Below are 15,145 nucleotides of genomic sequence, written 5' to 3'. Positions count from 1 at the left end.
GATGCTAAATAATCAAATGGTAAACTTTCAGGCAAAAACATCAGGAATGCAGTTGGGATGATAAATGCTGTGTATAAAATATTCGCTCATGTGTTTAAAAATTCTTATTATATGGGAGGGCTTACTATGTATTTGACAGCCTTCTAGATCCTGCTGATTCCATAATAACCAAAATAGAGAATGTTTCTGCCCACTCGGAGCTTATATTTTACTGAGGGAGTTAGGCAATAAATATGCACAAAAGTTAAGAGGTTTCAGGAGTGATAAAATATGATGAAGAAAATTTAAAATACTGGCCACTAGATGGGGCTCATTGCTTTTTTCATTTCTTTCACCAGTTGCCTCAAAAAGATAAGAGAAGCTGAGTGCAGGACACACTGTGTTATGTTTTGGGGCCCTGTGATAGACCCTTTGTTTCCTAAGTTTGTTTCTCTTCCTATTTCTCCCTCCCAATTTCGATTTTTTCCTACTAGTTGATTGATAAGGGGAAACCTAGTTAAGACAAATTATGGCATCATCTGAGATATCTTGGTGTACTTGGTTAGATCAACACATTCCAAATTATAGAAATGCTCTCCCCTGAATTTCCTGGGTATTTAATATCCTGTATTTATTTGTTTAATATCTGTATTCATCATTAGACTGTTAGCTCCTTAAGAGAGAAACTTCAGCTGTGTTTTGTAGTCCTTGGCAGTGTACCTGGTAGGTCCTCAACCAATATTGTGAATGGATGAATCCCTTTAATCTGAGCATTCCTGTTTTCCACATAGTCTCATCTAACTTTTCGTGTTGTTGTTCAGTCACTCAGTTGTATCCGACTCTTTGTGACCATGTGAACTGCAGCATGCTAGGCTTCCCTGTCCTTCACCATCTCCCGAAACTTGCTCAAACTCATGTCCATTGAGTAGGTGATACCATTGAACCATCTTGTACTCTGTAATTCCCTTCTCCTCCTGCCTTCAGTCTTTCCCAGTATCAGGATCTTTTCCAGTGAGTCAGTTCTTTGCATCAGGTAGCCAAAGTATTGGAGCTTCAGCTTCAGCATCAGTTCTTCCAATGAATAGTCAAGATTGATTTCCTTTAGGATGGACTGATTTGATGTCCTTGAAGTCCAAGGGACTCTCAAGAGTCTTCTCCACCACCACAGTTTAAAAGCATCAATTCTTCGGTGCTCAGCCTTCTTTAGAGTCCAATTCTCACATCCATACATGACTCCTAGAAAAACCATTGCTTTGACTATATGGAACTTTCTCGGCAAAGTGATGTCTCTGCTTTTTAATACGCTGTCTAGGTTTGTCATAGCTTTTCTTCCAAGGAGTAAGCATCTTTAAATTTCATGGCTGCAGTCACCATGTGCAGTGACTTTGGAGCCCAAGAGAATAAAGTTAGGCCATAAATCTAACTTTCTAGAGGGATTGTTTTGGAGTTAGGTTGGAAAAAATCTCCATAATAAAAACTGGATGAGTTTGTCTGTCTTTTGTTCTGTGACTGACTCTCTGTCAAGATTGAAGGTGGGAGGAGAAGGGGACAACAGAGGATGAGATGGTTGGATGGCATCACCAACAGATGGACATGAGTTTGAGTAGTCTCTGGGAGTTGGTGAAGCCAGGTGTGCTGCAGTCCATGGGGTTGCAGAGTCAGACATGACAGCCACTGAACTGAACTGAACTGAACTAAGTTGTTGAAATTATGCATTTATTGTGGTAATTTTTTAAATTTATCTCTTTATGTATCAAATATTCAAAATATTTCTTAAATCTTTATATTTGTGTGTTTTAGTAAATACATTTTCATTGACCTAATGGATAATTGACCCTGGACAAAGTAGGGCAGGGAGTTCTGCTGTTAATATTTTGCCAGTATCAGTTTATGGTGTGTCCCCTTCCTCTAGATCAGTGGAGCATATATTTCCTATATAAACTAATATAAGGAATAGTAATAATGTGTCACTTAGAGAAAATATACTTCTTTAGGCTAAAAAGAATTTTGACACAGAAACCCCAGAAGGGTCAGCAAATGTGGGCTCTAACATGTGGTATCTTTGGCAGATTGAAAGTGTATCACCTTGAATTGTGCTTTTGTCATTATACTTCTCAATGACCTATATCAGATCTACTATATCACAAAGTCAGGGGAAGGGTAGGAGCCTGAGAATCTCCTTATATTTAATACATTTATTTTAATGCATAGCTAGATTAAGGACCACTGATGAAAGTAACACACCTCCTGGGGAAGACAGCTGGATTTTGTTCCTGGATATATTATAGAAAAAGTTAAAAAGTTAAACCAGAGGTTAGATGATTTGGAATCTGTTAAAGAAACTCTTGCTACCATTCTAGAGAAGAAGTTATCTAATTTAGTTTAGCTTTAATTTTCTGATTTTTAAATGATTAGCAAAGAAACCACTATTTGATCTTTTTTTTTTTTTTGTCATTTTCTTTTTTTTCTTTTTTCTTTTTCAGTGGGTTTTGTCATACATTGATATGAATCAGCCATAGAGTTACACGTATTCCCCATCCCAGTCCCCCATCCCACTATTTGATCTCGAAGGAACAGTTATTCTTTTCTTTCATGAAGTCTCTTCAAGTGATAAAAATGTATTTGACTTACTCCTTTGTTGCAGTGCAGCTTGGAGAGTACAAAGAATTATCTACATAAATACTGCATCTAATATGCTTTGGGTCTCATGTGGTTTCCTATAAAGTTGCAATTTGAGTAAGGAAGTACTACTTAGCACTTGCCCAATTATGGAAGGAGGCATTCTCAATCCTGATGGGAGTGAAGGGGATTCAGTAGAGTAAAAGTCTCAAAACAACCAGAACAAGCAGGTTTATTAATGTAGATTCAGTGGCATTAGCTGCATCCCTGCTTTTCTCTTTATCCTGTAATATTTTGAAGCCCTGCGTGATCTTTTCACAATGCTCACATATGCAATCTAATTCATATGTTCCTTACAAATTCAAGAAACATAAGGCAGGTATATAGAATTTTGACTAGTATTTCTATCACATAAAGCAAGGGTCTGCAAACTATGGCTCATGGGTACCAGCTGTTTTTGAAAACAGTATTTTCTTGAAACATAGCCATGCCATCCATTTCTGTATCATCGACGGCTGCTTTATGGCAGAGTTGCGCAGTTGAGTCAGAGACCACATGACTCACAAAGTCATGAATAGTTACTATCCCATCTTCTACAATAAAGTTGGCCAATTTATAGCTATATAAAGTAAAACATTATTTTCTTGGTGAAATAATTTTAAAAATCAGAAAATGTAAAGTTCAGTGAAGTATAATTTATTTCCAGATTGGAAATAATTCTTCATCACTTTAAGAAACTTCAACCACATACTTAGGAGTTTTGACAATTGTGATAAAGTCCTAAGTAATACCAAGAGCATTATTTTACTGGTCAAAAGAAGTAAAAAAACAACCCATATTCTCTTGGGGAAAAATAAGTAAGATTTCAAGTATGACTCTTAAGAATTGGGAAAAGATAGCCTAAAGTTTAAGGTTATGAACAATCTAATAATCAACTTAGCTCAGTTTTCTAACACATTGTCTGTCATCATTTTAAGTTCATCTTTGCAAGTTATAAATTGCTACAAATACACAATATATTGTTGTCATCTTGTTACTATGTTTAGTGTCACCTAAAGTTCTAAAGAGTCCCATTAAATTGTAACCTGAGTGAACTGAGCAAGAAGGAAAAGTTTATCTTTCTCTAGCCCACTTATTTATGATCCAAGTTATAATCATACTAAAGGCTTCTTCCATCTTCCTGTGAAAACTCTGTAGAGATTCTAGATCACTATGGAAGGTGATTTACTTTAGCTTGAAATTCACCACTAAGCATTGCCCATTCCCGGGCCCAGGAATCACATCACTGCTGACAGACTGTGCAGTCTGGAAACAATGGGACACCATACACTATCTTCACTAAGAAACTAGAATGGTTGACCCTAATATTGGAACCTCTTGTGTGTTTGGTCAAAGTCATGACCGACTATGTCCCAAGACTTTGGCCTCAGACTTTGCTCAGTGCCCACTTGTCTAACTAGTGGTCTTCTGGAAGAAGCAGCTCCTGGTGGTGTTAATTTGTGATGCCTCCTGTGCTGTCAGAGAGGTAAAATGCATCTTGTTATGCAGCTGACAATATTGTGAGGAAGATGCACATGATTTCAATTATAGTGCTGCATGTCCTTGCAAATTTTAGTGTAATAAAAATGCAAAGCCAAATAAAATAAAATAAAAATGCAAAACCTAAATATCAAATATGGTGACACTTTTCTTAGTTTTAAACTTCTTGAGTAATGCCTTTGATAAGAGTTACCCAGAAAGCTCTATAATTCTTTAGCTTATGACACATGGGTTCCTTGGCTTTTCCATCTTCCTCTGGAGATTCTGTATTTCATTTTGAAGTCGTTTGTTCTCCTCTTGGAATCCTTCCTGTAGTAGTCGGGACTGTTCCTAAAAAATACAAATGGAGACAGAATAACACGTATCATTAAGAAAATCTCTAACTTCTGTCTGGTTTCCACATGTCATAGACTTTAAAAAAATAATGTCTTCTTGAAATTTTCTCCATCATTAATTTTTATCATTCTTTCTCTTGACCCTTCTAGCTCTGTGATTACTTTTCCTGAGTCTTCTTGAGTTAAGAAATATTTTTGACTCATATCTCCTGATATGGTGATGAATCTCAATTATCCTTCTAATTTTTTCTCCCATTAATTGTATACAAGCTTTGTGGGCAATCTTAATGAAATGTTTGACTTCAAATCTATGCATTTTGATTTTTAAATACACACACATACACATATAATATAGAAATAAAAGAAGAATTTTCAAAATCTGATGCAGTCTGAATCTTAGATCAGGAAATTTGATCTAAGCTTCCACAACTTGGTGGCGGTGGGAGCAAAATATAGGTGAGGGAATATCAGGGTACCAGATTTGACCATACTGAATTTCTCCACATAATTCCCAACTTAACACATACTAGAAGCAGGGAACAGAAAAAAAGTAGGAGTAACAGATGGATACAGTGGTATAAGAGTTAAGGAATCCTTCTACTTATGAAGAATCCCTTAGAGCTAAAATTCATCCCAGGTGTGACAGGAAAAAAATCATAGATTCCTCTAAGTGGTGAATACAGTTCAGGTATCTTTCCAAGCATTGTGACCTAATAAAATTATTTAGTCTTATCTGAACCTCTCTTTAATTTCCAAAGCAATAGGGACATAACAGTTCTTGCTTCGTACAGTACTAAGTAAGAGATATGGATAAGACCATTAAAAAAAAATAATGCCTGGCAGATAATAGCTATTACTGATTGACAATATAGTGAAAAAGGACTGGGTATGACATAGCTGCAAATAAAATCTTTCAACAACGAGATATTATAGGGGCCAGTTCAGGCAGGCAAATAGGGATTGAAAAGTACAAGTGAGCAAGCAAGGTCTTTCTTCTGGGCTTCATATTCTCTTCATATTCTCATATTCTTCATATTCTCATGTGCCACGTTTGTGAACAGGGAGTATTGGCGGGAAAACAGAATAACAGGAGCCACATGGTGTTGCAATTAAATACCTGCAGTTTGAGAGCAAGAGTTCTCTCTTGCTCTTCCAGTAACTGGGCCCTATCCCTCTCCATCTTCTCAGTCAGTTGTTTCACATGTTCCTGATAGCTCTTTTCTTTCTGTTCCATCATCTGCTGGTTCTTTATTTGCATTTCCTCCAGCATTTTTGCTGCAGCCTGTGCAGATTCAGCTTTCACACGTTCCACTGTCAGGAGGAAGAGGAAAAAGAAAAATGTATGTGGAGACCAAGTTGCTTCTTCCTTCCATCTACAGTTACCTATCACTGTTGCTACTGACTTCATATGCTCTACTCAGAAATGACTTTAGCAAGTAAGAGACATCTTTTCTCATGTTGCTGTGGTTTGAGGCTCCTAGGTTCACCCAGCGGAGTTAGTTTGAACTTTTAAGAGCTTTCAGAGCTGTCTAGTCTCTTGACTAGCTCCTCACCTTCAATCAACTTTTCCTTCTCTGAAAGTGTCTGGTCTGTCTGTAGAATTGCATCAGTCACAGACTCCTTGGACTTCAAGTATTCCTGAAGAATCTCCTCAGCCTGGGACCCGGACAAAATGCAGTTAGTAGTAGGAAATGGCTATAAGCACTCATTCCTGTTTGCCCACCACCTTTCCCTCTAGGAACTGCTCCTCTTGGCCCTGGTGTGCCTAGTGATCAGATTCCCTGTCACTTGGCTGAGCACATGCTCCAGACTGGCCAAGCAAGGTGCCCTCCTGAGCAGAATCCTTTATAAGAGGTTGATATATATGTAAATAGCGATCCTCTGTTCTTTTAGACTGAGGGCTCTGATTTTGGAGCTGTGGGTGCTGTGGTCCCATATGGCGTGAGCTTGTTGGAGAAGGAAGGCATCATGGAGAAAGTGGATCTGAATAAATGGGTAGAGGGAGACTGGGAGAGAGGGAGGTGTGGGGCTGGGGGGAGCCACAGGCAAAGAGATAAATGATGACATTATTAGAAATTTTGGATACATCTGGTAATACAGTTTGTAACTCAGTTGTTAACTGAGTGCAGACTCTTGGATGAGCACATAGGTTATACCTGGTGTAACAGGCTCCTTATAGTGCTTATTGAATGAGAGTATATCAACCTTGCTTACCTGTATGCCCTTCCTGGGCTCCTGAAGATACTTCTTCTTCAGCTCTTGCATCTTCTCAATGAAGAGGCGATAGCCCCCTGATTTTGAATAAATCCCCTGTTTCACATCTTCTTCTAGAGGACTGAAAATATCCTTCAGTAAAGCAGAGCAACGATCTGATGATACTTTAAGATTCTGATTACAAAAGTCATCTCGTTTTTTGTCTAGCTGGGCCTTTAATGCAAAACAATAGGAAGTGTTAATAAACAGGAGTGAAAGATGTTAACTTGATGTTGAAATTTCTGGAAAAGCATCTCAAAAAAATAAAAGTAAAAAAGGTCTCTGACCCCTAGACAGACTTATAGGCACTCAACAGGACCATATCCTTCCTCCAGATTCTGACTTTCTACTAAAGCCCTTTCACCATGGGGTGACCTTCAGAGCAGTGATTACTAGCTATGTGGTACACCTTTGGAGATAAATTCTGGCTTTTCACATTGGATCAGTGACTGCATATGAAATTAATGTGGCTCAATATAAGTCTGCTTGTGATAACTAAAACTAACATTTTCTTTATTGCCAAAATATCCAATGAGTCTGATAACAATGAGCATGTAATTTGATTAGAAGCTCTGCTACTTGTATATGCATGTAATGAAACTATAGGGAAAAGAATATTTGCTTATTCATGAAAGAAAAAAGTTTTAGTGCATAATAAGATATATCATAATAAAATTGGTTCTTCTTATGATAATGCAGATTGGTTTTCACCACTTAAATATCTAGTGAGAATTACTTTTCTCAAAATAAGCACCCATCTCATTTTCTTCTGTTATTTTACTTTCTAAGAACCTAGTTTGTATAAACTTGAGAAAAAAATTACCGCTAAATCTTTTTGAAACAATTGGTCTATGTCTTTGAAGGAACTCTTCATGAAGACTTCAATGGCCTCTTTCTCACTGGCCCTGTGCAGGTCCAGCAGTTCCTGCAGGGTTTCCGTGGGCAGCTGCAGCTTCTCGCCCATCTGCTGGTCATAGTGGGCGATGGCCTTTTTCACTGCGGCAGAGTTCTCAATCTCAGCCAAGGCCAGGACTGCATTCTCCATGCAGGGCAGATCTCCACTGTTGATGGCATCGACATAGGTCTGCACCAGGGTCTCTAGGCCTACAATAGAGAACAAATGATGATGTTTATTTTAGATGGGATGAGGAAACTTTCTATTCTGTGTAATTCTAATGTTTATTACCAACCATTTGTCTTACAGCATCAATGCCTCAGCAGCATCTGAAAATCTGCTAAAAATGCAGACTCTCAGCCTCTATCCCAGTTGGACTGACTTAGACCCTCCTTTTTGGCAAGATCCTCAAGTGGCATAAATATATCAAAGGTTGAGAACCTCTGTTCTAGATAGCGAAGTCCTGCATGCATTCAGCGCATTCACTTTAGCAGCAGGCACTGTTAGGCCAGAAGCCATATCTCTCTCATTTATGTCTGTATCATCAGTCCTGGTAAACATTTGATTAATATTTGTGGAGCAAATAAAAATGAGTCCTCCATTATGTTTATTCTAGCAGAAAATTGTTCCAGGAGAACCTTCTGTGATGATTTAAGTGTTCTGTGTGTGCTGTCCAGGGTGGGAGCCACTAGCCTCAGATGTGTGAGCCCTTGGGATATAGCTGTGTGATCAGAATGTTAAATTTCTATATTTTTTATTAGCTACATTTAATTTAGATAGGCACACTTGTCTAGTGAAAACCATGTTGGATAGGGCAGGACCAGTTTACTAGGACAATTTTCAGCTCTTAGAGCTTTTATTCTTTGCCTTTTGTATCTTTTCTCAACTATGAAGTCTGACTAATAAAACCTATCAGAAGTGTTGGTGCCACCTAGAATTTAACACGATAATAGCAGTAGATGTGCAGTTTTTAAAGTTGAAGTTACATGGATGTTATCACACCATCCTTTAGTCTTAACAGTGAGAGTGAAGACTGGGAATAGGACTCACGAGGTCCATCCACCTTGATGCCTCCTGAGAGAGTTTTAGTTTTGGAATTACTAAAGATGTAGGAACAGAAGACCGCAGCTTGTTGCACAAATTCGGAGTCCAGCTCATCGTCACACAGTTCCTCAAGCTGGGCCAATTTCTTCCGGTGAGTGGGCCGATCAAAGATGAAGCATTTCTTCTTTGGGAAGAACTTTCGGATACAGAGTCGAGGCAGATTAAAAGTTTTATCTTTTGGGCTGGTACCTGGAGGAAGAAAAAAGGAGTTTGCCTAATGTAGGGTCTTGCAAACACTTCCTGTGAAGGGTCAAACAATAAATATTTTAGACTTTGCAAGCCAGATGATCTCTTTTCTGAGTACTCAAGTCTCCTATTGTAGCCTAAAAGTAGTCATAGAGAAACTATAAATGAATGGGTATGACATTATTCCAATAAAATCTTATTTAGAAAACCAACTGGCAGGCTAGATTAGACAATATTTGCCTGTAGCAATCCATTATCACCCCTGAACTGTGCATGGTTCATGCTTGCATTTCTTTTCTTCAAATAAATGACCATTCTACTCCTATTCTTTGGCTAATTACAGCATCACAAGCCCTAAGCATGGAGATATCAATCTAATCACAGCACAGTGAAGGTGAAAGGAAAAGAAGTTTATTCTTAGAACAGGGAGAAAAGTAATCTAAAACCAAATCTATTAATTCAGATAGTAAACAAGCATTACTTCTTAGTAATCACCCCTTGAGAAGAAATAGAAACTATAAACAGAAGACAACTGTTGATAGAAAACTAAGGAACAATAGTTTTTAGTATTTTGTCATCTGTTTACCAATTCTAAGTCCCCTTTACCTTTCTTAAGCTTGAGTGAATTCTCCAGGTACTCGTCGGCTGTGATGGACTGTTCATCTGCTTCCAAGTTGAGGGAGAAATCTCTCAGTGTCCATACGAAGTCTGGAAAGAAGCTCACAAAGTCAGCTGAATCCTCAACCCCATCCACATCAGGTGAGGATCTTGCCCTGATTTTATCTGTCAGTTCCGTCACATAGCTGAGTAGCAAAATAAGGAAAACTGGCATGAATGAAGAGTACCCCCCCAATCCTATATTAGTTCCACATACAAAACCTTTGTTTCTCCTTTGTTCTTAACCCAAGTATCCCAAGTATCAATTCTTCAGTAGGTTATAGGATTTTCCCCTTGCCATTGAATTCTTTTTTATATTTCTTGTGTTTGTTTCACCAGGATTCATAGTCAGCTATTTTTAAAATTTTGGTCTCCCCTCTGACTTTGATGTGGTTTGGATCCCAAAAGGATACTGCAGTTGGTCCATGGCCTGCTGGTTGATAGTTCCCATACTATTGTACACAAAAGTGCTGCTCAAGAGTATTGCTAGGGCAAAGATCCAGGAGTCATTCTGGTTGTCACCCTGAAAATCAGAACATATTTTACCAGGATTGTGTTTCATTCTTATGGCACTTTCCTGATCAGCAGTAGTAAAAGGATACTCATTTAATTAGAGTTTTTTGTTTTTTTTTTTTAAAGACAAATGACCTGTAAGAGCAGCTAAATTCCAGCAAAAATGACTGTTAATAGGACTTGAAATTTGAATAGTTTTGTAATTAGTGTTTTTGGTTTACCCTGATTCTCACTGAACTCTTATGATCATTGGCAGGTAGTTGCAAAACAAATAGTCATTGCAGGTGGACATTCTAAGGGCTTAAATATAATTCAAATTTAATTTTTTCTCTTTATTTTTACAGAAAAATTGTCTTAATATGGGGGCAATATACTTGTATTTATCTCATTAAACAATTGTTGTTCACTTAACACTTTCCACTTCTTATCTTTTAAATATTCCATACAATATCAGAGGCAAGTGTATATCTATTACATCTGTTTTATAGATTAGAATAACTTGCTAAAGTCATTGAGGTACTGATAGACTTTAAATCCATGAGTATGGCACTTCAGAAACTAAATTCTTAACTAAAGTTCTTTGCAGGATAAAATTCATCACTTTGAGTTTATCTGTACTCCCTTTTTGCATCTGTGTTAACTTGCTTAGCTTATAGCTTTTTATTAATTAGGATACTGTCTACTGACCACTATGCTCTTCTTCTAGGATTCTGCTTTATGAATATTTTCCTAACCCCTGGTTCCTAGCTTGGTTTCATAGCATATAGACAGAAATGAAAAAACGTGGTTAAACGAAGGTCTTATTTAAAGGAAAATGAAAAGTGTAGAGGACATTCAGGCACGAGGGCTTAGTCCAGATTGTAACCTCATTCCTTACCTTCTCCACATCCCCCAGGCCCTCCGTATCAAGCAGAACTAGAGCGCGGTTCGGCCTCTTGGGATGAGGCACACACCACATCCAGATTCCCTTCGTGTGTGACTGCACGGTAGAGCCCAGAGAGAAGCCTGCAGGGGGCATGGGGAAAGAGAGAATGGGGTCCTAACATCAGGTGGCTCTGGGAGTGGGGATGGGTTAACAAGGTCAAGTTTAGGAGAACTGAAACCACCACAAGTATTAATCTTACAATCAGAGAAACAGGGCAATTAGAGTATTGAATACAAGAAAAGATTAAATACCTTTCATGATAAAAGCAATCAACAAGCTAGAAATAAAAAGAAATGATCTTAACATAGTAAATAACAATAACAAATAACAATTTAAAAAAGATAGAGACAACATTATACTGAATGGTGAAAGACAGAAATCATCCCTTACACAAAAATTAACCAAAATGAACCAAAGATCTACAAGAAAATGAAAGTGAAACTGAAGTCGTTCAGTAGTGTCCGACTCTTTGTGACCTCATGAACTGTAACCCACCAGATTTTCCAGGCAAGAGTACTGGAGTGGGTTGCCATTGCCTTCCCCAGGGAATCTTCCTGACCCAGGGATCGAACCCAGGTCTCCCACATTACAGGCAGACGCTTTACCCTCTGAGCCACCAGGGAAGCCCTTAAAGACCTACATGTTAGAGCTGAAACACACAAAAGAACTTCACAATTTTGGATTTACCAATGATTTCTTGGATATGATACCCAAAACATAAATAGCAAAATAAAAATACATAAGTTGAACTTGATCAAAATTAAAACTTTTGTGTATCAAAGGATACTTTTTACAGATTTAGGTACGTAACTCAGAATGGGAGAAAATATTTGCTTGTTATGAATCTGATAAGGGATTGATATCCAGAATATATAAAGAAGTCCTACAATGTAACACAAATAAGCAAATTAAAGATCATCCCACAAAAAAGAATGAGCAGAGAACTTGAATATGTTTCTCCAAAGAAATTATTCAAGTGATCAATGAACATATGAAAACATGCTCAACATTCCTAGTCATTAGAGATGTACAAAGCAAAACCTGATTCTTTCAGGTCATAGTGACAATATGGACATAACTGTGGACTGAAAGTTAGCTTTCAATATTCCTCCCAGGTCTCTCACTTCCTCTCCTCACATCACTGTTCTGCATGCTGGGGGTGTGGATGGACAGAAGGGACTTGCCTGGGCTCTGCCCGTGTCACTCACCCTTGTTCTTCCCAGCCAGCTTGTTCATCAGGTAGGACTTGCCCGTGCGGTAGAGGCCCACGATAGCCACCACCACAACAGGCTCCCTGATGGCAGACAGGATCTCCAGGGCTTTTGGATTAACCAGCAGTCGCCCATTAGCGTTCTTAATGAGGCACTCTGGGCCTGGCATGTGGATCTCTGAGCCCATGTTGCCTTGTCTGCAAGGGAAGAGATGGGATGGATTAGAATTTCCAGTCTAAACAGATCAAGAGCTTTCATCAGGTTATTTTGCATTCAGAAGGAGGAATCATAGAATCCCCCAACATGGCCAAAAGTTGTATGTCAACAGTGAGAGAGATGAGGGAAAGATCTGCCTCCTTTTAGAAAGTTACAGAAGTACAATCAGAGTAGTTCATTAAAAATATTGATATGACAGTGACTTATCAGCCAGCATTCAGCTACCCTCATGCACAAAATCGTCCATTTAGTTTACATGGAAATCTTTCCTTTTGGATCCTCAATTAAAAATTTATACTAGACATTAAATGTAAAGCAGAATAGGATTCAGAGAGATTTGTTGTACTTACTATGTATGAGAGATTTGGTATTTATTTATTCAATAATTCTTACTATGAATAAAGAATTTCATGAATAAATGTTCATTGCTTGATATATGTATCTCTGAACAATTTCTAATGATTTGAAATGCATGTTTTTCTCATTAGTTATCCCTATTTCTACTGGAGTAAGTGTCCACAGAACTTCTCACACTGCTATTCTAGAAGTGGAACTTACTTTAGCAAATTTTATAAAAAATCTGTGAAACATGTGGCTTGTGAAACATGTGGCTCAAGACTCTTCCAAAACCTTGGTATGGGCTTGTGGAAGCAAGGGATCTGAAAGTTAAAATTTACTACCTTCAGAATAAATAGCCTACAACAATGTGGGGGTAAATCTTACAACTGCAAATACTGCATGTTGTTGAAAATTGTTTGTATATATGTATGTGTGTATGTTTGTAAGGGAAAAAGGACAATGAAATAAAGATTAAAAGATCAGGAAGCATATCAGGACAGCTAGAGAAGAAAGTTGTTGAAAGAAAATAGCTGTATTTCCAGCCATACCATTCTAAGTTTTCTGTTTTGTTCTTTTACCCCATGTTATAGAAGAAATTGAAGCAGGAAGAGAAAGAAGAGGGGTGGAAGTAAGGAGAGAGGGATGGGGAGGCAGAAAGGGAGGGGAAGCTGAAAAGGAGAGAGAGAGCTGTCAGAGGGTAAGTGATAAATGGAGCTAGTGCCAAGTCAAGGAAGTCAGAGGAAGAATTTCTAGAAGGCAAGATCACAACTCCTTGAGAACCCAGAGAGGGCAGAGGAAACAATGATGGTGCCTTTAGCACTGCGCCACGGTAGTCTCTAAAGAGGAAGCTTTTTAGTAAAGTAGTGAGTTTGAATTCCGCTCCTAAGGCGTAAGACATCCTCGAGTTGGCACCAAGAAATTGAATGTGGTGAAATCTGTGGTATTTCTAAAGTAAGAAGTCCACTTTGAAACAAATTTCACAAGTAGGGCTGAAGAGTATGCTGTCTTCATGAATCTGTATCTTTCACTCTGATTTTCAGCTTTTTCTGTCTTCAGAGCATCAGGTGGCTATTACCACTACATCTCATTTAGTATTATTTCCTTCTCATGAAAATAACATATTTGTCACCCTGTCAGTTTCTTAGCTGCAGTCAAATCAGTATTGAACAAATATAATAAAGACATTGGTAATATAACTGTACCCCACTCAACACAGACAACATCAGCAAAGAGAAGGGCAATACTAATTCGTTTCAGGCTATTAGATTAGCCCAGTAATTCCACACAGGCACAGTCATGACCCAGGACGTGCTGCCACCTGATAACACCAGGATGTCCTCCGACCTTGTCATGGCAGGATGAGCTACAGCCCGTCTTGGTGCTGATGACTTTTTAAAATTTTTATTTTATTTTTAATTGGAGGAAAATTACTCTAGAATATTGTGATGGTTTCTGCCATACATAAGCATGAATCAGCCATTAAGTATACATATCCCCCCCTGCCAAGTTATCCTCCCACTTAGTTCCCCATCCCAACCCTCTAGATCCTCACAGAGCACCAACTTTGTGTTCCCTGCATCATACAATGCTGATCATTTTTTAGAAAACTAACGAAACCTTGCAGACCCCTTCCCACCCCTGCACTAATCTTATCATGGTCTCCTTCTCCCAGAGCAGGGCTCCTTTAGCACTCGAGAGAAAGATGCTCTGAGGAAAAAATAGAGTTCTTACCTGTTTTCTTCTCAGCTTAGTTGGAGTGGTTCTACAACTTCTCTGTCTCTCACTAGATTTTGGACTTCTGTTTCACCCACTCGTATCCTAGGTCTTGCTTGCTTTGCTTTAGCTACCAGACAGAAGTCAAGCCACTTTTTAACAGCTTTAGAGTAATATGAAACTGAAAGCACTGAGAGCAAAGCAGTGAGTCAATAACCATAAAAGGAATTTTTGAAAGCTGTCCCAGTAGGAGGGAAGATGGGTTTGACACAATTTCTCAACTAGAACCTTCACATTAATTTCTTTGAAAGACGTCTTAGAGATCATTTACTATTTGGAAAAGTGTCTATTAGATACTTAAGTATAATGGAATGTGTCTCAGAATTGGGGATCAGTTTAGGAAACCTAGAAGAGGAAGCATATCAATTTTTAGGTTTAATTTCCTTAAATAATGGACACACAGTGGAACTGGCTCCTCATTTATGCATGCCATAAGTGAGGAAAAAGACACATCTTATACATTTATGAATACACAGCCTGTGGAACTTAATACCAACTACCCAGGCAGAAAGGAGTTGCATGTGTTGCACACAGGTTCCATGCTCTGTGCCAACAGCTCCACATGGGTTAAATATTGATATCTCATAACAGACATTTCCCC

At 38.3% G+C, this 15,145-nt stretch overlaps 1 protein-coding gene across 1 annotated transcript; it reads right to left on the bottom strand.

The window, feature by feature from the left end:
- Positions 1–2,813: 2,813 nt before the first annotated feature.
- LOC136149322 (guanylate-binding protein 1-like) lies at positions 2,814–14,661 on the bottom strand. The gene is made up of 11 exons (XM_065909516.1): positions 14,503–14,661; positions 12,214–12,413; positions 10,958–11,085; positions 9,981–10,090; positions 9,517–9,713; positions 8,671–8,913; positions 7,549–7,829; positions 6,687–6,899; positions 6,026–6,128; positions 5,590–5,783; positions 2,814–4,467 (listed from the first exon to the last, which is right to left on the bottom strand). The coding sequence occupies exons 2-11, from the start codon at positions 12,401–12,403 to the stop codon at positions 4,351–4,353; spliced, it is 1,776 nt and encodes a 591-aa protein (XP_065765588.1). The 5' UTR covers positions 12,404–12,413; positions 14,503–14,661; the 3' UTR covers positions 2,814–4,350.
- Positions 14,662–15,145: the final 484 nt, after the last annotated feature.

This window comes from Muntiacus reevesi, chromosome 1 (genome assembly GCF_963930625.1).
Source record: "Muntiacus reevesi chromosome 1, mMunRee1.1, whole genome shotgun sequence".
Classification (NCBI taxonomy): domain Eukaryota; kingdom Metazoa; phylum Chordata; class Mammalia; order Artiodactyla; family Cervidae; genus Muntiacus; species Muntiacus reevesi.
This window is presented reverse-complemented; position numbering and strand designations above follow the sequence as displayed.

Coding starts and splice junctions, on each gene's coding strand:
- LOC136149322 (XM_065909516.1), bottom strand. CDS start 12,403: ATGGGCTCAGAGATCCACATGCCAGGCCCAGAGTGCCTCATTAAGAAC. Junction 11,086..12,213: donor GCTGGCTGGGAAGAACAAGG/GTGAGTGACACG, acceptor TGCCCCCTGCAG/GCTTCTCTCTGGGCTCTACC. Junction 6,900..7,548: donor TGTTTCAAAAAGATTTAGCG/GTAATTTTTTTC, acceptor TTTGCATTAAAG/GCCCAGCTAGACAAAAAACG.